General features: G+C 39.8%; 2 protein-coding genes across 6 annotated transcripts in view; both read right to left on the bottom strand.

Annotated features, from left to right (window-relative positions):
- The window catches only part of ahrra (aryl-hydrocarbon receptor repressor a), a 46,081-nt gene extending 42,775 nt beyond the window's left edge, over nucleotides 1-3,306 (bottom strand). The window contains exons 1-3 of one of the 5 annotated variants that reach the window (XM_056737807.1): nucleotides 3,277-3,306; nucleotides 2,278-2,354; nucleotides 1,236-1,420 (exon numbers count right to left, since the gene is read on the bottom strand). In XM_056737807.1, the coding sequence (XP_056593785.1) occupies nucleotides 1,236-1,420; nucleotides 2,278-2,339 (247 nt within the window). In that variant the 5' untranslated portion in view covers nucleotides 2,340-2,354; nucleotides 3,277-3,306. Of the gene's footprint in view, nucleotides 1-1,235; nucleotides 1,421-2,277; nucleotides 2,355-2,436; nucleotides 3,069-3,276 lie in introns of those variants that run through there. The other 4 variants (XM_056737805.1, XM_056737804.1, XM_056737806.1 and 1 more) reach the window with 4 other exon arrangements.
- Nucleotides 3,307-3,518: 212 nt separating this feature from the next.
- On the bottom strand, nucleotides 3,519-27,535 carry LOC130413188 (ankyrin repeat and SAM domain-containing protein 6-like). The gene is made up of 16 exons (XM_056738209.1): nucleotides 26,977-27,535; nucleotides 15,984-16,510; nucleotides 15,638-15,682; nucleotides 15,358-15,562; nucleotides 15,169-15,275; nucleotides 14,951-15,090; nucleotides 12,964-13,201; nucleotides 12,854-12,903; nucleotides 12,594-12,776; nucleotides 12,284-12,446; nucleotides 12,001-12,134; nucleotides 11,721-11,910; nucleotides 5,243-5,310; nucleotides 4,956-5,072; nucleotides 4,776-4,872; nucleotides 3,519-4,685 (listed from the first exon to the last, which is right to left on the bottom strand). Coding segments are annotated over exons 1-16 (2,520 nt in total). The 5' UTR covers nucleotides 27,231-27,535; the 3' UTR covers nucleotides 3,519-4,683.
- Between the last annotated feature and the right edge of the window lie 374 nt (nucleotides 27,536-27,909).

Raw genomic sequence — 27,909 nt, 5'->3', positions numbered from 1 at the left:
CTTAGTCATTCTGTACTTTGAACTACATTTGAAAAATAAATGTATATTACTGTTTAATTCATGTCTATTAAGATGCTTAGAGTCAAAACTAATGTATGAACAAAAAACCTCTTCTGGCCTATAAAGACCATAATCTGACAAACGGACAGAGAGAGAGAGAGAGAGATAGAGAGATAGAGAGACAGAGAGAGAGTGCTGATGTCTTTAAAGGTTGAGTTGCAGATGATGGACTAACTAGATATCTGAGACACAATGACTTCTCCCAGAATTCTCAGGGAGAGAGGTGAGGAGGATAGATCAAACCTGACTTTTATCGTGCCATAAACAGGGTTCCCAACACCAAATTCAAGGAGTTTCAAGCACATTTTGGTCAAACTCAGAAGTGTGTTTTTGTGCCCTCAATGGACACTTTGGGAAAATGATCTGTCTGTCTTCACAAAGTCTCATTACAGAAGTCTGTTAGCAAAGGCTGCATGCAGTCACAGACATATAAAGACACATCGAGGGCTTTGGCACCATGATACTGTATTGAGGAGGACAAGACAGTCCGTAAACAAAAGGCGAATATCTGAATACACAATATCATTTACATTTCATATCAGTTAGAATCATTTACAGTCTACAGGAGTATACAAATGTTGTCTCAATATTAAGTCATGTTTATTATTATCAAGACTCAAATGTCTTCATAAATCTTCTGAAACTTTCTTTTTGCAACAAGTCCATGAATACAAACAAAACACTGCACACACACAGAAGAAGAGCTGCACATATGAACATTCAGATGCAAATACAGCAACATGCACAGAGAGAAACACAACAGGTGTTATCTCTTCACACCCGCTCCATCTATTCTGTCAAACCAAATCTAAAAAACAGCAGCACATGACATGTGCATGATCGTGTGTGTGTGTGTGTGCGTGTGTGTGTTAGACATCCATCTTGACAGCAAATATTCACCAGAATCTTTCAGACAGAAAGAGCAGCACACCGTCGATCAATTCATCCTTCGTAAAGACACCCGACTCTGAACCCGACTAAAAGACTGTTTCAAGCATGATAGCTTAGTTTAGCTCAAACCTCAAGACTCCAATCTTCTTATCCTACAATGATGTTCAAATGCATCTGTCCACCTTCGTGATTGGAAGTGAAGCTACAGATGACTAACTGTGCTGAGATCAGCTACTAAAGATGAAGACTTATACTCAAAGCAGGAACCTCAGTGTTTGTCTTACCGATGAAGAAGCTCTTGACCCGCAGGTAACTGACGCTCAGACGGAGAACTGAAAGTTTGTCCAGTTTGGAGATGATGTCAGGAGAGAAGGGCAACAAACTGGCCAAGCGGTCCAGCTCAGCGTTCAGACGCTCACGGTGCCGTTTTGACGGATTGGATTTTTCAGTCACTGCCAATGGTTTCCTGCTGGATGACAGAATACAGTTTACAACGTTAGAAGTTTATAACTAAGATTTCAGAGCAAATCTCAAATTGACACCAATATAAACCTACAACAAGTGAAAGAGCCTCAATCTGTACACATGAAGGAGTCATTCAATGTGTTTACATGACGAGTGCGAGTCGAGTCGCACCAAACAAACGAACGTAAGGTTTCATGCCTTAATGTTTCTGATTCAAATCCAGACACTTTCATCGGACACAGCTTGACGGAAATGAAAATACACATCACATCAGACAAGTGAAGCACCTTTCAACATTAACCATGAAATTCATCCTTCAGCACATCAGTGTCTCATCACAAATTAAGACCATTTATATCTGTGGACTACTGCACAAAAAAAGATTGAAAATAATTACAATTATTGAAGTGTTTTTTCATGTGTAGTATAACAATATGACTGAGGGAAGTGGTCAGTGAAAAACCACAGTCTAATACATCTTATATCCCACCATATTCAATGAAAGTGTGTCAAGAGAAAATAAAGAAATGATTGATCTGTGAAAATGAAAGCTTCACACAGTACAGAATGACATTGCATTGATACTGTTGTTTATATAGAAACATTGATAATAATAATAATAATAATAATACAGCTGTATGACAAATAAACAGTCATTAAAACAGACACTTTCATTAGAAAACACAACAGCCCCAATAAAAAGAGACAATGTCCCAACAGTTTTATTATTTTTATCATTAACAGTTCATCTTTCTTAATGGTTTAGAAGTGGCTGATAATGCGTTATTATTATATACTGTATGTAAGTTATATAGTGGGTGTTTCGCAGCTTTTGTTATGAAAGTGAGGATGAATCTTAACTGTTTTTGAACGGGTTTCCTTCGCTTCCTCCCGGCGTACAAACAATCTCCAGGTGGAATCATATTGACGGCCAGAGGCTGTAAAACACACACACACATTCAACAACAACAACAACAACATTTAATACATGCGAGTTTAGATGAAGTAATAATCACTTACTAAAACTTATGTCAGTATAAATAAAGTAGTAAAAGAGACGACTGATTGTTCTGCAGCTCATCTAATGATGAATGGATATAAAGTACCTGATGTGTGTTCTGTGTCATGAAGCGGAGCAAATGCAGCGGGATCCAGTGTGTGTGTGTGTGTGTGTGTGTTTTTATACTGTGTTTCAGGTGGCAGATTCCACTGAATGACACGCCGGCCTCTTCGCACGCGATTCTGAGCCGCGCGCGTGCACACACACTCTCACACACGCACTGAAGGGAGTGATCAGACGCGCGCGCACCAGATGGTGTTCGGAATACCAGAAGCAGATAGATGTTTGCGTAATACAAACTTAAGTTTAACATCGCAGTGGATATAATGAAAGACATCGGACTGAAGATTCAACATTACACGATGCAGAGAACAAACTGACCCAAGTGAGATTCTTCGTTCGTCGTGTCGACTTCAGCGCCGGGATGTTTTACAGAGAATCTCGAATAAATGACAGAAACGTGGTAAAAAATATAAACGTTGACAATTTCAGAATAAAAGCTCAAATAGCTTTAAACGAGCCTGCAATGTTTAAAGGATTCGACTGAACTTATATCTTATGAACTTTTCTCTTGACGCTCTATTCTCTGTTAAAGCGCGTACACGATATACAATGAATGAACACTACGTCCATTTTAAAGAACGCTGATGTATGTCGTGATGTTTCTTTCAAATCAAACCCGCGACGTCTACAGCTCGTCTTTAATTCAACATTCTCACGGATACTGAAAAGATCCATAAAGCGACCAAAACAAAACTATCAGTGTGTGTGTGTGTGTGTGTGTGTGACGTCAAACATACTTTCTAGTCTCTGCAGGATCAGCCTGTGTTTAATCTCCCATAATCCCTCTCTGTAGTGACACACAATCAGTCCGTGCACGCAAATATGATCACTGACACACCAAAAATATACAACCCATAATAACCCACACTTATAAGGCACGCACGCAAACGATCTCGCATGTACTAAATATAATCCAACAAAAAACATCGAGTAAATTTCAATAAATGTAGATTTTTCACTGTCCAAACATTGATTTATAGATTTCGGTCTGTTTATTTTATACATCATATGTACTCAGTTGTTGTTTGATATGTCTGTCATCATTAAATATGTTAATATGTTTAAAAGATGACTCAGTACATGAACACAATGGAGGAGACACACACTAACTCACATTATGTTTGCAAACATTAGCAACATTCATTTCACTAGAATGATGGATTTATCAAACACAACCCCTCATTACACATTAAATACTTTCACTTTCTTCTTTTTCTGTGATGATAAGAGGGATATTTTTTTAGATTAAATTAACAGAATTATTATTAAATTGTCATTGGTTGTTTCTTAGGATGTTTCTCAAATTAGATACAAAAAAACAATTTCTGTTTGTTACAGAAATGTGACCGTTTCATACAAACTCCTGATCAGATCACTCAAGACTCCTTAATTCAGCAAACAGTTTGAATTCTTTATCGTTTAATCATCCTCATGTCAGGTGATGAGTTTCTTTCTACTTCAGAAGGCAAAAGAAGATATTTAGAAGAATGTCGATCATCAAACCACAAGGACTGAACTCCATTGACTTTCATTGAATGAACACAAAACTACTGTGACATTTCTCAAAATATCTTCTTTTGTGTTCCACTGAAGAAAGACTTGCATACAGAGAGAATAAATGATGACATAATCTTGCATTTGACATGATGGTGTCTGCAAGGCAGAGGAAAGTTCTTAAGAAAATTGAGTTCCTTTTAGCTCAGTTGGTAGAGCACTGCGCTGGTGACGCAGAGAACACACACATCCTGATAAAAGACATGTAAGACTAAACAAATCCACTGTCGTTTGCTTTGGATAAAAGCGTCTGCCAAATGCATCACTGTAATGTTTAGTTACTTTAATAAGACCCTGATGTGACCTCACATGACCATTGTGATGATGATGATGATGATGTGTCGCCCCCTGTTGCATGACAAGTGTATAACAGCATGTGTACATATGCTCACATGTTCATGATGCTGTCATTAGAGTCTCTGACTAAGGCCTGGGCACACACACACACAAGCTGAGCTGTTGAGGAAACGCTTCATCTTCTGCTGGAGCTCCAAGCCGATGGTGCTGAACACAAGAGTTTATAAAAAGGATGATGTGTGTTCATCTGGACCATTTCTAAAGCTTTGAACACCATGACGCTATGAGGCAGCTTCTGTAGTTCAGAACACATTTAAAAACACATGTTAGTTTAATAAACATCACCTGTCAGTACATCATGATGAAGATGTTGTGTTTTACTCACAGTGGGGATATCCAGAGGGTCGAGGGTTACTGGCACTGCTGCCGAATGATGACTGGAAGTTATGGATGGTCTCCTGTAAGATCTGTCGTTCCCTCCCCTGTCAAAACAATATTTCATCTCAATCGTTTCTTTTTAATCAGATCTTAGGTTCTTCCAGATTCAGATTCATGAAAAACTCACCTTTCCAGCATTGAGCTCAGATATAGCCGCCAGTATCTGCTGTCGCGGTCCGTCTGTTTTAATTCCCAGTTCCTTCAAGTCTCCATCAGTCAGAGTTAAAAAAGCCTCCATGTCCACCTGCCATGAAAACATCAGTAAGTGGATCTCTCTGATCTGTGACATCGCTCATTTTAATCTCATTCCTGCACTTTAAAACAGACAAATGAGATGAACGCTGAACTGAAACATGAACACCACAGCTCAATATGACCGAGAAATAAAACACAATCCTCTCATGTGACACAAACCTCCTGCTCCTCAAAGATGGGCTGGTATTTCTCCAAGGAAAGTTTCCTCAGGATTCCTGATAACTCGTCTGTGTATGAAACATCAGAAAAAATCGTGTCACAGTAACAAAACAAATAAAAACAAATATGTGTGTGTGTGTGTGTGTGTGTAGTTCTGATTCACACAAGAACAGGAAATAAATCATTAGCTAATCACAATGGGCGTGTCTCAATCAGCTCCCTCGTTCAGAAGTCAGGGAGTCAAGACATTTTAAGGGCTGTCTTATTGGCAAAATCCTTCCAATGCACTGATTATGTTCGTTTCTAAAAAATTCCCACAATGCAACACAAAACAAATCAGCGTTGATTTTACCCAAAATAACACAAGCCAACTCAATATACTTCATGAAACGCATCAGAACTTTTGAAACATTACTAGTCTCACTATTGGTAGCAGCAGCTAGGAGCGAGACCAAGCGAATCCATCCAAAGAGGCGGTCGATTTGAGTGTTATTCTTAAGGAATGAAGAGACTTTTGTCGCGACAACAAAGGTCAACTTGACGACATCAAAGGTGAAATTAACAACATCAACTTCAGACTAGAAGAGAAGGAAAATTTAGTCGTAATGGCTGAAACGAGGATCCAGAATACAGAAGGCTTACTTATGGAGCTGCTTAAACTACATACCAGAATGAGAGAGAAATTTGTGAAAGTGGAAGCTCAATCCAGACGTAACAATATTAGATTATACGGAGTACCCAAAGGTGAGGAAAAGACTATCCGATGATGGCTGTATTTCTCGAGAAGTTTCTAAAAGAAAATTTTAATCTACCGGAGGACGTACCACTTCAAATTTAAAGAGCTCATCGGGCGCTCGGCAAACAAGAGGACTCTCCTGGAAAGGAAAGCAAATCAGCTTTAACAACGACTTACATAATGCCCCCGAAGTGCTGCAGATGAGACGAGAATTCGGAGAGATACGCTGTGTTTTGAAAGACCAGGGAGTAAAATTCAAAACGGTGTATCCTGCTCGCTTGAAGGTGCTGTATGATGGAGGAGCGGTGATTTACAACACGCTGGAAGAAGCATCGCAGGACATGTCTAAGAGGGGATTCTCAGTGCAGCCCACTAGTCCGAGTTCTCTCATGGAGCGGATCCAGCGACTGTCGTGGCAAATAAGTGGTCGGAAAATGGAAAAGCGTGATCAACATCAACGAAAGAATACATCATTCAAAGAGAAGTTGCAATCTTTTCGAAGAGACTTGACAACTGCAAATTCATCCTCGTCATAAGTATTGTAAGTATCACTTCGGCGTTGCGTTAGACGAGACGGAGAACACAAGACTGTGCTAAAGTAAGCGGGATCACTTCGGAGCTAAACTACAATGAAGAGAGGCACTGCGAAGTGTACATAACTTGTCAGAATAACCTAGTTACCAAACTATAATTCAGTATAATTGGGAAATGAGTAAATTAGCTCAAAAGGTTCTTGGTACTACTGCCACCCTCAAGGGCCCCTTCTAACATTTCTCAGTGAGGGGTCTTTCCTTGGAGCTACTGAACAAGAGCTCGAACAAAGTCGCAGTAATGGCCAAAGTTTTGGATCTGTGTATGTTTTCAAAGGGTTATTTTTTACCTAAATCGTTTACTAATTGTTAGTTTGTTATTGATGGCTCAGTTAAAAGGGAAACTATATCTTAAGATTCTGTTACAAGTGTACAAATATCCCCTGATAACCCAACTTAAAGGCAAAGTATAAGGATAGTTTCGTTAAATGTAAATGGAGTAATCGATCCAGTGAATAGAGCAAAGATCTTATCTAAGCTAAAAAAGACTAGAGCAGATGTGGTGTTTTTACAGGAAACCCATTTAAATAACTCAGAACATAAAAAATGACAATTTTTTAACATATATCACAAACTACGGATAAAGAGGGACTGTTTGTAATGGCAACATGTAAAATAGAGGGAAATATGATAAGCTTTTTAAATGTCTATGTTCCCACAGGTAGTGAGTGGAATATCTACCGTATGGTATTTGACCTAATGGTTACTAAAGCACAAGGAACTGTAATATGTGGAGGGGACTTTAACATACATTTGAACCCTAAGTTAGATTGTTCTGGGTTGTCCAAAGTTGGGATGTAATAGGAATGTGGACAAATGTTGAAATATTCGATCTGCAATAACTATTCAAAAATTACAAAATGCTATTGAATATTTGTATTTTTCATAAGAATAAAAACTGCGTCACCACAGGGATATGTTACCACTACAGAAAACCTAAGAGTTGTCACGTCTTATTTAATGCTTCTTCAATTCATCTGTAATGATTTGATAAAATAAAGAAAATAGAAAAAAATGATTATTTATTTAAGTTATGATTATATTATTTTAAGTTCACACACTGGATACCCGTATCGCGTGTTATGCTCAGCCCACAATTCAAATGTTTAAAAAACTGGTGAGACACAGAGTTTGTTAACATTACTTACATAAAAATACCAACGTAATATTAGTTGATTTACAATTATTAATTTATTACCATAACTTGTTTGGAGCAGTTGTTCTTGGTAAATTCATATTCGTTCTTTACAAATAAATTAAGTCATGGTGGTGGTGTGTGAGGAGAGACCCCCTCATATGATTGTAAAGCGCAATACACAATAAAATGCTACATAAATGCCTCATTCTTTCATTCAATGCTCATTTCAACAACGTGAAACATGAAAATGTACAATTCACTGCAACTAATGTTAATGAATTTGGCCTAAGCATAAGACTGTCACCTTTCTCCAAATCTAAAGCCTGAATTTTCCTTTTTAGAAGTTCAAATAGGGTCGTCACCTTCAAGTAATAGCCTGTAAATAAATGTTGCGCAATTAACAGGGAAACAAGCATTACAATGGCACCTTCTCCGGATCTGTTCCACCTATGTGGAATGATCTGCCCGCTGCTACAAGATTCTGCAGATTCTGTTGCCATCTTTAAGAATCACCTGAAAACACATCTCTTCTGTCAACATCTTACTGATCTGTTCTGACTTTATTTTCTTCTCTACCCATTAAAAAAAAAGGTATGAATGAATGATTCTGTATAATGTGTTAGGTTATATGAGACCAGTCTTCTTTTTGATTGCACTTATGCTTTTGTTGTACTTATACCGTCCCAATTGCTTCCATTATCTACCCCACTTGTAAGTCGCTTTGGATAAAAGTGTCTGCTAAATGACTAAATGTAAATGTAAATGTTTTTGCGGGGTGAATTTTAGGATCTGAACGGTAGGCATGGAGGCATTTATTATCAACATTATAAACAATAAAGCCAGATAATCTTGTCAGATGGGTTTTCTCCTTTGTCAGCTTGTTCACCAGCTGAGGAACATTTTCTTATCAAGAACATGAAAATCAAAATAAACAAGATAAACATATATCATAGACTGTCAGTATACATTGCGTTTTGTTTTGTATGTTTTCTTTTTGTATTTTACCTTTCCGAGCAGGTGTAAATGCAGTTTTTATGTATTTTTCTATTTTTTCCAAATATTCAAATATGAAATTATTGAAAAATGCCCATCCCTAGGATGGAAAATGGTCATCAGACAAATTTCTATGAGGCTCTGCACCTCCTCAAAACTCTGTGAGCTGCCATGCAGTGCAAACTGTCAACAAACACTTGTCCTCATTCAATAATGCAAGGCGCAGCTGACTACGACAACTGGTTTAGTTCACAAAAGTGCAGTACTTTTTGCATTTGGGTCTGTTCGAGGTCGAATCATGTTCTCGTCACAAACGAACCGCTCCAGGATTCGTTTGAAAGCATACACTTATTTGGTCAGCTTTTGGTGCGCACTCGAATGCGATTGCTGGATTCACACCTGCCCAAACGAACCGCACCAAGAAGAAAAACGAACTCTAGTGTGATTCAACCGTACTTAATAAGTCAGGTGAGAAAGCACTCATAGAAGGCAAAAGCTACAAGAACTTGAAACTAAATTAAAAAGGCTTCAGGCGAAACACAGGGCTACAATGAACCACGGAGCAGTGAAGGATATTAAGAAAACAGTTAAAGAGATAGATAAAATATACTAGAAAAAACTAAGAAAAGCTCTTGTTCCTTAAACAAAGTTATTTCGAAACAGGGGGAAGATTGTTGAAATTGCTATCATATAGATTAAGAAAATAACAGGCAGAAAGGACAATTAGTAGAATTAGGGACCCTTGGACAGGAGAGATTTTTAATAACCGGAGCAAATACAAGAAAATTACCACAGAACTTTGTATTCGCAACCTATAAGTCAAAATGAGGGACAGGTAGATACATTCGAAGCATCGTTATATCTTCCCTCCGTATCAGCAATCGAGGAGTTAAAGGTAGCTGTTTCAAGACTAAAATTAAATAAATCCCTAGGGGCAGATGGTTACCCTGCAGAGTGGTATAAGTCCATGTTCAATAATGTGGCTCCAACATTATTAAAGGCATGCAACTTGGTAATGCAAAGTAAAGAAATTTACCCTCATGTAGAGAAGCGCTTATCTCTGTTATACCAAAAGAGGGGAAAGGATAGTCTAGAGTGTGGAACTATCGTCCAATTAGTGTTTTGAATGTAGATTACATATTGTTTACATCTATTCTAGCACGAAGACTAGAAACAGTTCTTTCAGACCTTATTAATTTGGATCAAACAGGGTTTATACGTCAAAGACAAGTTCAAGACAATGTTAGAAGAACTCTGCATATCCTTGCTCATATTTCGAAACACAATGTTAAGGTGGCTCTATTGAGCTTGCAGAGAAAGCCTTTGACTTGGTTGATTTGAGTTTTCTAAGGTTATAACAAAATTTGTTTTTCACAAGAATTTCAAAGCTACAATTGCAACTTTATATAACAAGCCCACTCCCAAGATTAAAATTAATGGAGATCTATTGGAATCTTTTGAATTAGAGAGGGGCACTAGACAGGGCTGCCTGATTTCACCCCTTCTCTTTGCCTTTTTTATAGAGCCAATGGATCAGGCAGAATCGATCAATTAAGGGAATAGATGTGTTGTCTGGATGTCACAAACTAGCACATTTTGCAGACGATATATTAGTATATATGAGTCAAACTACAACATCACTTCAAATATTATTTGATTTTAAGGAGGGTTATGAGGCAATATCGGGTAATAAGCTTAATGTTTCAAAAACACAAGTATTGACATTTAATTATGAGCCACCGAAACAAATTAAAATGAGGTACAAATTGAAATGGGCTGCAAAATCAATTAATATCTAGGAGTACATTTATCTGTTTCATTTACCAACATATTCAGCAAGATGGATGGAGGTAGAGCAGAAGATAATGGGAGAAAAACATTTGTCTGCTCTGATTGCTGATGATAAACTTAGGTCTAGAATTGCTGATGAATTGATCCCTGGATCAAATTATCTCTAAATATTTGGAATGAGAACGATGGTGTGCCTTTGACTCTGATTTTGTCACAAACAGAGTTGACAATAGATCTCGAATTTTGTTTAGGCAAGGAATTACTAATGATTATTGTTTCCTCAGTAAAGGTAAATTCCAAATTTGTTCATTATTAAAGGAGAAATTTGGGCTTAATCAAAATGACTTTTGTCGATACTTCAAATAAGATATTATATGTTTTAGAAAATCAGAAAAAGGAATTTCTTAGATGTAAGTAAAGCTGAATCGTGTAATAGGATTATCTCAAAATGATATAAAGGTTCACTACAAACACAATCCGATAATACACTATATGTTAGAGACAAGTGGTACAGGGAGGGAAATTTTGTTATTTTAGAGGAAGATTGGGAAGAAAATTGTGAGCTACAATGGAAATCTACAGGCTCAGCTATGTGGAGAGAGTTCTGTGGGAAGAATGTTATAAGGTTTATTATATCATAAATTAGGTAGTGTTGGTGTTGAGTGTCTGTCTGTTTGTGGTGTTGAGTGTCTGTCTGTTTGTGGTGTTGAGTGTCTGTCTGTCTGTCTGTGATGTTGAGTGTCTGTCTGTGGTGTTGAGTGTCTGTCTGTGGTGTTGAGTGTCTGTCTGTGGTGTTGAGTGTCTGTCTGTTTGTGGTGTTGAGTGTCTGTCTGTCTGTCTGTGATGTTGAGTGTCTGTCTGTCTGTCTGTGATGTTGAGTGTCTGTCTGTGATGTTGAGTGTCTGTCTGTGGTGTTGAGTGTCTGTCTGTTTGTGGTGTTGAGTGTCTGTCTGTTTGTGGTGTTGAGTGTCTGTCTGTCTGTCTGTGATGTTGAGTGTCTGTCTGTCTGTGGTGTTGAGTGTCTGTCTGTGATGTTGAGTGTCTGTCTGTCTGTTGTGTTGAGTGTCTGTCTGTGGTGTTGAGTGTCTGTGGTGTTGAGTGTCTGTCTGTGGTGTTGAGTGTCTGTCTGTCTGTGGTGTTGAGTGTCTGTCTGTCTGTGGTGTTGAGTGTCGAGTGTCTTTCTGTCTGTGGTGTTGAGTGTCTGTCTGTCTGTGGTGTTGAGTGTCTGACCCTCATCTGTGATGGTTCCGCTGCTGGATCCTCCACTGCTCTTGGATCTGGGTTGTGTGGAGGCATATGAGAGCGAGTCGGCTGTGGGGGGTTTGGGGGTGGGTGAGGGAGAGGGTGTGAGGGTAGGTGATGTGCTTTTAGAGGTGGAGGAGTTTCCTGACTGAGGCCTATTCTTCACAGCTCCCAGCTTCTAAAAACACACACACAAACACACACACACAGGTTTCAATTACTCAGAGAGAGAGAGAGAGAGAGAGACGTGCAGGTAAGTGGTGTTTACCCGTCTGGAGTTGGCATCAGTGTGGTTGATGTCGCCAGGTGTCTCTGCTGCAGGTGTTCTGTTGTCTAAGAGACCAGCGGCTCTTTTCCTCTGAGCTGCTATCTGAGATAAAACACTATCTGCCCCACTCCCCCCTACACACACACACAAAACACAACACATATAGCTGGGCTGTATGTGCACTGTGTATTTTTGTTTATTAATTCTGTGTTATTGACATGTTGATGATGATCATATGATGGGCAGTATGTTCAGTGTATGTGTGTGGGCCGGGGGGGGGCACCTGAGCGATTGTGGGAGTCTGAGGCGTGCCGGTTACCTCCGCTCACTCCATTGGAACCACCTGATGAATGGGCAGTGTTATAATTGGCCGAGTTGGAGGGGGAGGGACCTTTATTGATGCTAGGAAACTTAATGGACCTGCTGACCACTCGACTGATGGATGTCTGAACACAAACACATCAAGGATGAAAAACATGTAACCATCCACAGAAGTTAAACTCATTTCATTCATATAAAACCATCATTATATGTAAAAGGACATCATGAAGAACATGAGAGAAATAATACATAAAAAAATTGGTGTGTCTCACTATATCTGAGTTGGCACAGCTGCTTCTGCTGGGTCTCTGCGGCACTTGTCCGCTGCGGCCCTCCTTCAACACTCCAGAACGTTCCGAGTTCCACGGCTCGAAGTTGGACGGAGGCAGAAAAGGCGGGATCACGGCCTTCAGCTTCTCATTGGGCAGCAGAGCGAGAGGAGCTCCATTCCGCAGCTGACAGACACCAACATTTTCATCAAGTTGAAGACTTGACACATTTTTAAAGACTGTGAATGAACATGTTCATGTACCATCGTTGTGATGAGGAAGTCGTCTTTTTCACCTGCCGTTCTGCTCAAACCTAAAAGTACAGCAGGTCAATGTTTTTCAATGCTCTTTAGTGTAGTAACAAGTGTAATACCTCCGTCTTTACTCTTGGACATCCACGCAGTTCTGATGTCAATGGGCGGAGCTCCAGTAGGAGGCGTGACAGTTCCAATGGGTTCAGCGTCATTGCTGCGCTCTGCTTTCATGGTGGCGTCCAGAGGGACCTCGGGCTCGTAAGGAAAAGGAGTGAGGCGATTGGTGGAGAGTCCGTGTCTCAGGGTGTGAGTCAGTTTTAGTCTGCGGAAGCGATTGGACATCCGGCTCCACCACGACTGATGACACGACGACAAACGAGATAACATGACCATGAGAGTATATATGAAGAGTTTGGTTCCAAAATATTTTTTTTCAAAAATCATGTTTTTATTGTGCATTCCAATTAATATCAATCAATCTGCAGTTGGTTGGATTTATGCCATAAAACTAAAAACTAACACAATGAAAACATGATTTTAAAAACTGGGTAATTTTGTTTTGGAACCAAACTCTTCATATACACTTCTAAGAGGCTGTGTACACCCGAGTTTAAGCCTGTGGTCGACGTGTTTTTTCAATTGTATTCAACGGAAACGCTGCGCTTTTAAAAAAAAGCCATCAGCTGATGTTTTCCCCACGATCAGCGCTGGCGCCCGACCGGGCACTAGGGATGGGTACCGAAACCCAATACTTAATCGGTCCCGGGGCTAAATTATAAAAGACCGAAGTATCGATAAGCTCTGACGTTAACGGTTCTGCAGTCGGTGCTGGAGAAATTAAGAAAAACATTTCCTATTTATTATTGATAAAGAAACGTTAACTAGCATATTTTAACTGACCAACCATTTCTAATTTGCGATAATATTAAAGACATTTACCTCCATTTTCCTTATTCGCAATCTCGCACGCGAAATGTCCGTCTGTCTCACACTACACAGAGCTCGCGCGCACACAACACGAGAGCTCGCGCTTAATAGAGTGATGATCGCGGAGAGAATCAAACGGTCTTAAGTCTGGTTACATTTCACTCGAGTGGATGCAGACAATGCTCGTTTCAACAAGTGCGACAAGATTTTTGCTTGTAAGAGCGGAAACACAAGAAATCTGGCAAAACATCTTTCAAATGTGCTTAATGTGCAGACAGAGAAATGCAAATTTTTCGACTGCCTAGCTACTAGTTCATCATCCACGTCCTTATGTACTGTATACTAGCCTAGCAGTCTTCCTAAATAACCCTGACATAAACATTGCATAAGGTTTCTTTAAATTAGTATGTAATCATTAAATAAACACACATCACATTAAAAAATAGCCTACATATACATCTTTAGAGTTTTTTTTCTGCAGTAGCCTAATTAAATCCTAAACATTAAAAATGCTTTCACAGTACTGCATTTAAAATGGATGAATAATAATAAATTATGCTTAAGAAATTATAAAGCAGAGCTTACCTAAAAATTAATTTGTATTGATGAAATACATAAACTTTTTTTGTGTGTGTACTTTGCAAGAGGTTCCAAACCTGTATAACATTTTAGCCCAAACAGAGTTAACTACATTATGTGAATGTAAAGCTGCAGTTACAGTGAACCAATCCACTCCAGCATCTGGTCCAATTATGGTTATTATTAAACAACAACAACAAAAAAACCCAAAAAACTTAGGCCCACATGCACTTTATTTTAATTCTCTATGAATAATAGTCATCAGTCATATTTTACCTGCATTAAGATATGTTAGATCAGTAAAGAATGTTTTAAATAGTGAAAACAACTCCAGCTTTAGTTTTGTCTTTTTCAAAAAGTACCGATAAGAATACCGTTTAAAGTACCGGATCGATAAGTGGTATCGATAAAAGTAGTAGTACCGTTAAAACCTTAACGATACCCATCCCTACCGGGCACCCAGAGTTAAAAATTGCTCAACTTTGGGCAGAACGCTACACCTGCAGCAGGCGTTATTTGCTGAGTAAATGCGCCTCGGTGGACACAGCCCCTTTAGGTTATTCCAATGACTCAGCAGTCAGGGGTCAGGTGATCGGTTACCTTCAAGCCTCCTTTCTCATCAAGTGGAAGAGGAACGTTTACAGACGGACGTCTCTTCAAAGTGGCTTTTCCTCTCTGTTTGCTCTTGTCTTTATCCACCTGCATACACACCGACGCCAACAGACGCACCAGCTCCGTATCTAACAGACAGACAGACAGATTTTAATGTCCTGTTCATGAATGAATTGACTGACAGCAGTATGCCATGTTTTGCTGACCGGGGTCGTTCAGGAGCATCACAAGGTCAAAGGCTGTGTATCCATTCTTAGCTCTCAAGTTCACATCAGCGCCCTGATTCAGAAGAAACTTCACCACCTCTTTATTTCTGCGAAAAGACAAAAGACAAACATCACAAGCAGAACAAACGTTTACTGTCTTACGCTACACACACACACACACACACACACCCGTGATAGGTGGCCTGCATGAGCGCCGTCCAGCCGTGCACAGAGTCCTGTTTGTCTACATCAGCATGTTTCTCCACCAGCAGCTGCACAACCTCCAGCTGTCCACTGACAGACGCCATCATCAGAGGAGACGCACCGTCTGCGTTTGACATGTTCACCTGAGACGAGTCCTCCTCCAGGATCTCCTTTACCAGCTGTGCGTTTCCTACAACACACACACACAGTCACGGCGAGTCCTGTTCTTCTGTAATGTTCCTTCAGCGGATCTCTGTGGTCTTACCTAACTTCAGTGCGTTAAAAACATCCGGCCGTTTCTTCTCATCATCTGCTCACAATTCAACAAAAAAAAATTTATTATCACAAAACAGCATCAAGACTAAAACATACAATCAGAAAAAAAACTTTTCTTTCAATCTACAGTCATTTCAGAATGTCATTTGAGCGTTTCCATCATAAAACGTTAGAGTAAAAATGACGTTAAAGATGACACGGTTTCTCCAACAATGAGCTTTTACAGCAGACTGTGAACAACACAAACAAACCAGTAACGACACACACACACCCGCTTGAAGAATCATTCCACAGAACTTGGTTTTATTTCCTCATGTTCAGTGAGGTGTGTTTACCTGGCTGCGGCCTCACGCTGGTCATGGAGTCCAGATAGTTCTTCACCTCTTTATGTTGCAGTTGAAGCGCCACCTCAAATGCCGTCTTCCCGAGGACGTTCAGATGGTCGACATCCGCTCCTCTCTCCACCAGCTGCTGGGTGACGCTGACCCTCCCGCCGGCCGCTGCCAGCATCAGCGCGCTCCAGCCCGTTGTCTTCTGCGTGAAGTTCACGTCAGCTCCCCATTCCAACAGCAGTCGGACCACAGCTTCGTGTCCGTGCTGAGCGGCGGCCAGGAGCGACGTTATCTCCAAAAACGTCTTGCCATTGTCGCTGCGGACATTGTTATTAGCATTGCCATTGCCCTCAGCTGCTGACAGATGGTCAAAGTCATCCACCAAAGCGCTGTTCTCCAGGAGAAGTTTAGCCACGTGAGCGTGACCTCCACGAGCGGCCATGGTGAGCACGCTGGCACCCATCCGGTTCCTCGCATTGATGTCAGCACCATTCTCCAGCAAGATATGAGCAACGTTTAGATGTCCGAACCTGCACACAGAGTCCAGATCAGAAGCTTAAATGAGTCTCTTGAACCTCAGGGTGCTTTTGGCAACAATAAATATCTACTTGGTTGGTTTTAAGCCATAAAACTAAAAACTAACACAACGAAAACATGATTTTAAAAACTGAGTAATCTCGTTTTGGAGCCAAACTTTTCATATACACTTCTTAGGGGCTGTGTCCACCGAGGAGTATACGCCTGAGGCCGACGTGTTTTTTTTTATTGTATTCAATGGAAACACCGCACTTTTAAAAAAAGGCCATCAGCTGATCTTTTTCCCACGATTACCGCCGGCGCTCGACCGCATGCCCAAAGTTAAAAAACTCCCCTTTTCATCTCACTCCACTGGCTACCGGTTGAAGCCCGTATCAGATTCAAGTCACTAACGCTTGCCTACAGGACTATCACTGGATCTGCACCGGCTTACTTTCACACCCTCCTGCACTCCTACACCCCATCAAGATCCCTGCGTTCAGCAAACCAGCGGCGTCTTGTATTGCCTTCTCATGAGGGCAGTAAATCGCGTTCCCGCTCATTCTCATTCACAACTTCTTCCTGGTGGAACAGTAGGAATCTCTCACAACATTTAAAAAACTACTTAAAAACCATCTCTTCTGTGAATACCTGACAGACAAATAATAAAAAAACAGTAACTTTGTATTGGCACCTAATGTATTATGGCTCCTGTATGACATATCGCTTGTTGCTCCCTAACTCTTTGTAAGTCGCTTTGGATAAAAGCGTCTGCTAAATGACTAAATGTAAATGTAAAGTTCAGAAACTCAAGTTGCCCTTTTTAAAATTGAAAAGTATTTTTAAAGAGTTAAATGGCCGCAATCCCAGAAAATGCCCTTTTAAATGTTTATCTACCAGAACTTGAGTCACCATCGTGTGTGCAGAAACACCCTGTAATTATACAAATCCATCTATTCTTCTTTTTGTAAGCTCCTTTAAACCACAACAGTGATACAAAACAGGCTGTAGGGGATCCCCTAACAATCTGATGTCACATTGTTTACACCTTCCCATGATCGCTCAAAGACAGCACAAAGGCCAAGAAGCACTTTTTTCGGATCGCCAAACAAACATTCATCGGACCTTATCTCCAGTCCTAAAAGACTTGTCAGGACTCGTTGGAAATGTCTCCGCCAGGGCATTTGAACGACGCTGACCGTGAGTCGATGCGACCCCTAGGTCGCCAGCTAGAGTTCCCAGTAGCCGGAAAGATTGAAAAATCTAAGCTCCAGGACCCGGTGGTCTGTCAGTATATCATGGGTTTTGCTCCCAAAAAAAAGATTCTCAAGAGTTGATCAGGACCAGCTGTTCACGATCAAGCATCATCTACGAAAGAAGTAAGTTTTACACATCGTTTTTAAATCGCCATTCTTAAATAATGTGTTTAGAATGTTAGCGACTGTTGTTTACATGTTCATGGCTAAACCTGAGACTTAACATTGGTCCAAAGACAGGTGTTGTGTTGTAACGTTAGTGGTAAAACGCATCACGCCCATCGGCTCAGAAGACTTGTGACCGACATCATTTCTGTAAAGCTTATTCATTACAACAAAAGAAAGTTATAGCAGTTTCTTTCTCGTTGAGGTCAGTGTTTTCTCGTATTTCCTAAATGCGACAATACTTAGAGTGGATAGAAACAGAGACTATGAGGTTACGTAGATATTACTACTCACAGCGTAATAACACTTAGTTACTGATCTGTACATACCTGTCTGTCATATACAAGCACTCTGAATGAATGTTTATGCCTATATCCGTGTTTATGTCTGTTAGTAACATGCATGCACATTATTAATCATCAATGGCCAACATTTCATACAGCAAATGGTCAGCATATTTTGTTCTATCTATGTTTTTGTCTTCTCCATTTAATTCGTATTTATGAACAAGACATTAAGGCGATTTTTGTCTGTCTTGATGTCATCCAAAGCACATGTGCAAGCGCTCTACGTTAGAGCTGCACGATTATGGATAAATTGAGGATCACGATACTTTTGTTTCAAATAGAGATTGCGGTTATTTTACGATTCTGAATGATGAATAAAAGTAATACATAACTTACTAGAGGTTCTGACAAAAAATAGTTTATTTAGGTATGTTATATGCAGGACTTTGCGTCAAAATTATTACATATTTCATGGTCAACCTACAGTAACTATGTTGAGAAATTTTAAACACAAATTCCATAAGTAAACCAAAGTGTTTTTTTATTTTGTTTTACTTTAAATGCAAAAGTTTAACTACCTAAAAAGTATAAATGTATTGAAGTAACTTGTATATGAAATATTTCTCAGTAAAACATATTCATAAGGTGACACTTATTTATTTTATACATTTGCCTGATATCTATAGACCGCTTGAAGGGGTCTTTACAGAAAGACACTACTGATAAACATAACAACGCAGTATTCTCACCTGTAAACAGTTTAAAATAACCTAGAAACATGAAATGATAGGCAACTTGATGAAAAGCTCTAATAGCGCAGCTTATCTAATAGCGTTAATAGAGTAATAGGCGCTCTGATGACGTGTTTTACCATAATGACGTATATAAGGACGGATATAAGCGCTCACTCGGATGTGTCCACGCTACAAACTACAATCGTAGGTTCGTTTCAAACATGTGCAGATAAGATGTGAAGCATAATCAGAACAATGTGTAATGGGGTAGAAGATAAAGGGACTAAAAATGAGATGGACTACAAATCACACAGGTCAGATTGTTATAAAAGGATGTCCTATATTAGGGACTTCCTCTTTGAAGCACCATGTGGTGTGGGAACTTAATACTGTGTGAGAGCTGATGAAAGACAATTGATTTTCAGAACTGAATTGGTGAGTGCCCCATCAGAAAATGTTGTTTGTTGCTTCAAAGAATTAAGCAGACCTATTTTAGAGCACACATGGTCATTTTTGCTATTGCGAGTTTGCTTGGTTTTAATTAGGGTTGCACCGAAAGGAAAATTCTTGGCCGAAACCGAAAACCGAAAAAGAGGAAACCAAGGCCGAAAACCGAAACACTGAAAGAAATTATGCCAATTATTATTACCCTTGCATGTATGGCTATGACTGTGTACTAACTTTACTAAAATCAAAGCATTGCAATTGCATAAATATTAAAGTTTAAAAGAATAAATCAATTACAAATTATGCTAATATTTATTTAGCACATTGCAACAATGCACAGTATAAAATAAAATTCAACTAAGATGTTTAACTTGACCCCACTAATGTGTATATTAAGTACTAATGTACAGGCCTACTGGCCTGCTGAAAAGTTGTACAATTAAATGTTCTCTCATGAAAACAAAGTGCATTTTAAATTTTTCTCTGTAGGACTACTACAAGAAAGTGCATTCAGAGCAAGTGCAACTGCTTAAAGATACAACAATATTTTCTCTGTAGGCCTTCAACATAATAGTGTATCAAAAGTTAAGTTATGAAAATAAAAGCCCAACAGTCCAATATCACAAGTAAGAATCACTTTACAGTGGTAAGAGACTTACTCTAATAAAGATTTAGTAAAAAAAACATTTCCTAGTGTTGAAGTCTATAAAAATACTGTACAAAACCATTGGAATAAAACGAAAGTAAGGAACATGGTGCAGCGCACATTTAAAGAACGAGAGCTCTGCCTTTATCACAACACGAGGAAACATTACGGACAACAGCTAATAAGCAGTGAAGCAAGTTTTACGTAGTTTATCATGTGCATAGTGTCTGGACTTTTGATCATCTCTTGTATGTTTTGCGATCGCGGTCCGGCTCGCGTGAGCAGTGGAGCGGGCATAACTCCTGGTGCTGTAGACGCGGAGCTCATTGTAATCTGCCAGAATGACGGGCGACCATTAGATTTTTCCGTCACTGGTAAAAAAATCTGTCAATGACAAAGAATCTTTCGGATTACGCGACCTCTGGTTCACACGCGTAAAGGAATATTGGTCGCACTCTAGAGCCCTGAGGATGCATGCAGTTTAGGAGACGCTTTAGTGCTGCGATTAAAGGAATAACGTCCGCCAGAGATGGGAACAAGTCACATATGGCCAAGTCCAAGCAAGTCTCAAGTCTTAACTATCAAGTCTCGAGTCAAGTCTCGAGTCACAGTTTAAACAAATCAAGCAAGTCAAGTCAAGTCAAGGGTTCACCCTAAGCAAGTCAAGTCAAGTCCTGATAAGTTTCAAGTCAAGTCAAGTCGCAGTACTAAAATAAACAGAGGTTAATTTTTTAGATACATGTTTATTTTTGCACAGAAAAGATGAACTTATATACATACATTATGTATCTTATTCACATTGCTATATATGAATTATATGCATATCTGTGCAACATTAATATCTGAAAATAAAAGTGTTGCTTACACAAAAGAAATCCAGTCTGAAATGTATAATAAAATCTAATTCAATTTAATTGCAACGTCTACACAGAAATGGAAATACTTGTATCTGAGAGAATGCATTTATACAGGCTATGAAGCTTATAAACTAAGAATTGTGATTGAAAACTTGACTATTGTATGTTTTAAGTATATGATGCTGTAATACTTGTGCTGTCCATTAATGTGAACAGTAGTATATAAGAGAGCTGCTATTCAGTTTCCACACGCAGTCAACACAAACACTTGAACATGCGCACATTTAATATAGACATTCGCCTACATGTAATACAGAGAACAGAGAAGCCCTTCTTTATTTTAAGATGATTTTAATGTTTTAAGAACATAACAATTCGGGCTACGCCATTATAGCCAGTTTCCCCAATTCATCACCTTATGAGATGAGATGTAGGCCTACCAGTGATGATCGATTATCACTTTTCTAATGATAAAAAACAACCAAAGCAAAATTATGACAAACAGAAACGATTAATTCATTATATTAGTAATCGTTTTATTACACTGACTATAAAGAAATTACTTTGTAACCTTTCCTTGTGGTTCTTATAATGTCGGATGAAATTCGACGTTGTGGTTGTCGCGTCAGAAATCCTCGCGTTGCATGCTCTGCATCTGGCAAATCATTTTTTATTTTCACGGTCCAGTTCAAAGTCCTTATAGCCAAACGTGACTGTGGAGCTCGACTGTTGTCCGCCATTGTAACGGCCACAACTGTTTCAAGCCGCCTGGCGCATGCGCAGTTTCCTCTCTATCGTAACTGATCTACAGTAATTGGCTGTTTCACCTTGTTTGGCACGGTTTGAGTTGAGCAGCGTTAAAGGCACAGGCGCTGTAGTGCTGCCGAGTCACAATAATTATTTTAGGTAATTTCATTACTTTACAAAGTTCAAGTCATTGTCGAGTCTTCCATTTAAAGTCAAGTCAAGTCTCAAGTCACCTGCTCTCAAGTCAAAGTCAAGTCAAGTCATTTTCTTACTTCAATCAAGCAAGTCGCAAGTCCTGAAAATTGTGACTCGAGTCAGACTCGAGTCAAGTCATGTGACTCGAGTCCCCCACCTCTGACGTCCGCTACAGATGCATCAAAGGAGCGGTATCTGTTTGTGTCATCACAACATTTCGGCCGTATTGTTTCGGTGATAAAAGTCTTTCGGCCGAAAATTTTCGGTGGCCGAATATTCGGTGCATCCCTAGTTTTAATATTTATATCTGCCTTGTGTTTAAGTGCCTGTTTGGATCAACATGTGTCAGGTGTCTCAGAGAATTAAGCATGTAAATACAGGTATTAATCTGTACTAAATTCTTGGATTGAGTTTTTAACATATTTTAATTTGTGTTTTATACTTGATTGTAAATGTTTTAGCTTATAGTAACTTTTTTTTATTTGGCGTTTATAAATTGTGTTTCTTCTTTTGCAGAGAATGCGTGATTGCCATTTACTTTTTTTTCTTTACCAGAAATGATGGTGGCTTAATGGGTATTTTGGTATGATCCAAATAATTTATGTTAAATAAGGTCCTTTATGGCACCGTGATATGAGTTATTGTTGATTTTTGCTTACTTTGTTTGTTTGTTTTTTGTTATCCATTGTGGACCAATGAACTGTGGGGTTCTCACTTGTATATGCCATGTGAAATACTCCGCCAAGGTGAAGGAATATAGGTGTAGTGATTTTGGGTGATTTATCGTTGTCTGGAATTTGAAATGAACTTTGTTTTCTCTTGTGATGTAGTGTGAGTGTGCACTTATTGGTGGAGTATTCGCTATGTGATATAACCGGTGGGCCCTGTGGTCTGTAGGTGTATGTGGTCCAGATATTGTCAAATAAATACATTTGTTCAGAGAAACAGACTGTGGTCTGTGCTTGGTGTTGAGTCCCCTTCATCTCTAATAAGATGTATCACAATCCTGGCAGACACTCATAAGAACAGTTTTGTTGTCAGGCTGAGTGGGAACTTGTAAACGAGTCTCTTGCGTGTGAGTTGGCAATCTCTGCTTTAATCCCAGTACTTCTGTGATCATTTGACACAGACATAATGATAGTGTGTGTTTTGAAAAGACTGTTAGTGATGCTGTTACATACCTTATAATAATAATTTTAACTTCTGCAGCAGCACATTTACATTACATTACATTTAGTCATTTAGCCGATGCTTTTATCCAAAGCGACTTACAAGTGGGGTAGGCAATGGAAGCAATTGGGACAGCATAAGTACAACAAAAGCATAAGTGCAATCAAAAAAAGAAGACTGGTGTCATATAAGCTAACACAGTATACAGAACCATCCATTTGTTCTTTTTTTTTTTTGATGCGACTATAGGGAGCCAATGTAGCTTAATGAATAGAGGGGTTAGATCATTCCACATAAGTAGTGGTGGGAGAAAAGCTTGATGCATCGATGCATCGCGATTCGTTATCTAACGATCCAGAATCGATTCACAAAAATTCAGAATCGATTCTGTGTTCAATTCAGATGCGAGCGCTGTCAAGACTCATGTGACCAAACAAAAAAGACGTTGATGGACGACCGTTCATATGCTGGTGAATTAGCTTAGTTTAAGATAAAATGGACAAACTACGACCTGCACCATCTCATTTAAAATCGAATGTGTGGCAACATTTTGGATTTTCTGAAGACACCGAAGGTGTCGTTGATAAAAGCCATACTGTGTGCAAAGTCTAAATTCAAATATTTCGGCAGCACGACTAACGTAAAGAAACATATTACGCGGTTCCACTCAGAGCTAGAGAAACAGCATTCTCTTCCAATCACGAACACTCCCGGTTACATTCAAAGGACCCTGGATCAAGTAGTAAAGCTTCCACCGAATTCTGAAAAGGCAAAACGAATTACCCGATCAGTGGCGGGTTTTATTGCCAAAGACCTGCGCCCGTACTCCGTTGTGGAAAACCAAGGATTTCCCACGATTGTTACAGGTACTTGAGCCACGATACACTCTGCCCTCGCGTCGTTATTTTAGTGAGACGGCTGTCCCCGCACTCTACAGTGAGTGTAAAGATCACATCTTAGAATCCCTAAGTAATACGGACAGAGTGGCAATAACATGCGATGCATGGACATCAATTACAACAGAATCGTATGTCACTATTACGGCACACTACATTACAGATGAGTGGAAGCTTGCAGCTTGTGTTCTGCAAACGCGTGCTATGAGCGAAAGTCACACAGGGGAGAATATTGCTGAACTACTGCACAATGTTTCAGACGAATGGAAAATTCGGAACAAAGACTTGGTTTTGGTGAGTGACAATGCCTCTAACATGGCTGTTGAAGCAGAGCTCAGCAAGTTTTCACATGTGAGATGTTATGCGCACACACTGAATTTGGCTTCCCAACGAGCGCTGAAGTTGCCGTCTGTGTCAAGGTTGTGAGGGAGAGTGAGGCGGATCGCGACTTTTTTCCACCGCAGCGCAATTGCAAACCATCAGTTGAAGGAGAAGCAAAAACGACTAAATCTTCCGTTACCTTGCACAGCAGGATAATTAATTAAGAATCGTTTTGGGAATCGGATCGTTCCTCCCAGAATCGGATCGAATCGTTAAGTGCCTTAAGATTCCCACCTCTACACATAGGTGGAACAGATCCGGAGAAGGTGCGCGAGAGAGATTTTTTACCTTCATGGGATGGCACCACAAGACGCCGTTTGTTTGCAGAGCGTAGGGATCTGGCGGGTACATATGTCTGCAGTAGTGAGTGAAGATAAGGGGGTGCTGAACCAGTGGTGGTCTTGTAGGCCAGGAGTAGCGTCTTGAATTTGATGCGACTATAGGGAGCCAATGTAGCTTAATGAATAGAGGAGTGACGTGTGCTCTCTTCGGTTCATTAAAGGTTCTGTGTGTAAGTTTCAGAGGCCAATATTGGCGAAGTTGGAAATTGCAACCTAAAGCTCCGCCACCCCATTACTCTCCCTCCCATTAGAGAAAATACGGTTGCCGTCAAAGGACAAAATGGTTCCGTAAATGATAGCGGCCATTATCGGTGGTGTTGATAATTGCAATCTACGTCTCACAGGCGAACAACAGACTGAAGTTACGGACACAGGACAGAGATGTTGTCGTCTGAGACAGCAGAGAGTAACCTTTGCAAGTCAAGTGACGAGGCTTATTTTAAAAAAAATAAAGGTTACTTAATTCATCATTTACTGTTTAACATTGTGTCAGTGATTTTTTTCGCTTATTATACAAAGCATTTTTTGGCACGGTAACTTGGTTCGTAATTTACAGCATATTGAAATGGCTTGCTAATGCTAAGGGCGTGTAATCTAACTGCGAAAGTCTTAGCAGACGTTTTTCTCATCATCACAGAGTCAATCAGAGGACTAAACACTGGTAGTAAGAGGGAGAGGAAGAGGGCAGAGCGATAGGGGTAATGGAGATGCAGGCAGGGCGAGGAGAGGCAGAGGAGCTAACGTTACCCGGGAGGACCGCACAAGAGAAGATGTGGAAGCTAAGCAGTATTATGATATAACTTACACTCGATTTATGCAAATTATGATTGTAAACATGATTTCTAACTTGATTTCCACACGGCCATGCAACAAGGACTTATGATATAATTATAAAATGCTAAAAATTTACAAGGAAAAACGCTACTTCACTTGATGATCAGCTCATCTATTAGCTAAAGCTATCAAACAAACAGTTCACTTATATTGTGGAAATTAGACAAACTTACCGGTCCAGCAGAAAGCTGGCAACTTCGGCATCGCTTAGCAAACCTGTTTCCTGCTTCAGTGCCCTCCATTTGGGAAAAGCCACACTGATCTTTATTCGGGTTTTATTTCGTTTTTTGTCTCGACTTCGCCTTGCTGCATCGTATTTTCTCTTTTTTAACGAAACAGATTGACGCTCTCTCGTGTGGTCCGCCATTAGCGCAAATTTCACTTCTAACCCCAACAAAAGAACCATTTCTATGTCTAATAAAAAACATGACGAGTGAATTTTGTTATTGTTCTTCCTCTTCTTCTGCCAATCCTTATATGTAGTGGCGTGGCAAGCTGCTTCAAAACACAGCCGAAGAAGAAGAACATAGTCCCGTGCATCCTTCGTTTTACGAAACGCGCTCAGTTTGTCCGTGCAGTGCTACAATAGAAACATGGCCGTGCAATTTGATAAATTACATGTAAGGGTGTGCCCGCGGTGTATATACATAAAATGGCTCATTGTAAGATAATATAAACATATCGCTTCATTTTGTAAGATATTTCTTCACAACTCACAACATAATTTTGTATTATATATTTCATTTTGGTGAATAAATCCTTCAAATTCCTAAACACTGTACCTTTAAAGATAACTCTTGCCGCAGCATTTTGGATCAGCAACAGCCAATATTGAAGCGTTATGATTTTAGTCCGAGGTGTAAGTTATTAGACACACCAGACCCTAATCGTTGATCTTCATTAATGAGATCGTCTGGTGTTCGAATCGTGATCGCGATCTTTTAATGATTAATCGTGCAACTCTGCTCTACGTCATATTTTGCATACGGGGAGGGGAGCAGAAGCTCATTTGCATTTAAAGAGACACACACAAGAGACACACACAAACAAGGCTCGTTTTCCATTGCAGCCACAAATGGCCATGATCAACATCTTGTAAAGAAAGATATGTGGTGTATTTTGAGCTGAAACTTTACAGAGACATTCTGGGGATAACACAGACTATTTTTCACTGCAGAAAACACCTGGATTAGCGGCCCTTTAACATTTATAATCTCAAACAAGAGCAGTAGAATATTGCCAATTGTCAGGGTAATCTTAACCGATTGTCCAGATACTGAAGGAATGTACTTGTTGAACTTGCAGTTGTCTCGCAAATGCAAATGAAGACATCAAAGAGAAATCTGCAGATGTGTGTATAGTGAACTTTATAACTTTCTGAAATCAGACGGTTTTAATTTACTAATGAAGACATACTGAATGTGGATTATAATCGATTATTAAAGTATCAGATAACAAATATAATATGAGGAACTGTAATATAATCTTATCAAAAAAACTCAATAATTTGGTGCAAACTTGGACCTGGTCGCCTGCATTAGTGGAGTCCAGCCGTAATAGTTCCGTCTGTCCACTGAAGCGCCTTTCCTCAGTAAGAACCGAACCAGCTGCTCGTGACCTCCGGCGGACGCGAACATCAGCGCCGTGTTTCCGTCCTCATCGGTTCCGTCCACATGACCGAATCCGCCCGGATCCTCCAGAACCCGCCGCGCGCTCTCCAGATCCCCCTCATCACACACTCGGAACCACAGCAACGGGCTCACTGGAGCCAAACTCATCCCGAACCACCGACACTACAAACCCAAACTCACAGCAGTGGGTCAACTGAACCCGAACTTATCCCGAACTCCACAATCTTATCGTACACGACAGAAACACAACCTTTCCCACACACGCACTTTGTGTCCGAATCAAACATCATCGATGTCGTGTGATCTACTGATACAAAGTTATTCGAGGAAAGTCGTGCAGCCGCGGAGAACGTTAGTTTGTTTCAGGCTCTCAGTGCGCATGCGCAACTCCACCTCGAGCGCTCCAGGTCAGGACTTCCTGCAGGATTCCACAGCAGCGGGTTATGATGATGATGATGCAATTTCTGTGTGTGGGGTTCTATCAAAGAGATCTGTTTATCATCTTTAATAGACTTGCTCTATTAACACAAATGTTTGGAGATCTGTTTATCATCTTTAATAGACTTGCTCTGTTAACACAAATATTTACATGTGTAAGAGATTCCACACCTGCGGCATAGGCATATACAGTTATGTACACTGCATGTGTCTGCATCCACAATATTTAGTGTTTTGACTAAATTATCAATGATTTAAAAATATACATATTTTGAGTGTGTTTTAGCGTCCTTCAGTGTAAATGTGTTAATCATTACATTCAGTTTCACGTTTAACATTGAACACGGAGCACTGCGACACGACTCACATCACAGTATCACAGCCTAAA

Source organism: Triplophysa dalaica, chromosome 23, assembly GCF_015846415.1.
Source record: "Triplophysa dalaica isolate WHDGS20190420 chromosome 23, ASM1584641v1, whole genome shotgun sequence".
In the NCBI taxonomy this organism is placed as follows: Eukaryota; Metazoa; Chordata; class Actinopteri; order Cypriniformes; family Nemacheilidae; genus Triplophysa; species Triplophysa dalaica.
The sequence above is the reverse complement of the archived record's forward strand: the minus strand, read 5'-3'. Positions and strand labels throughout refer to the sequence as shown.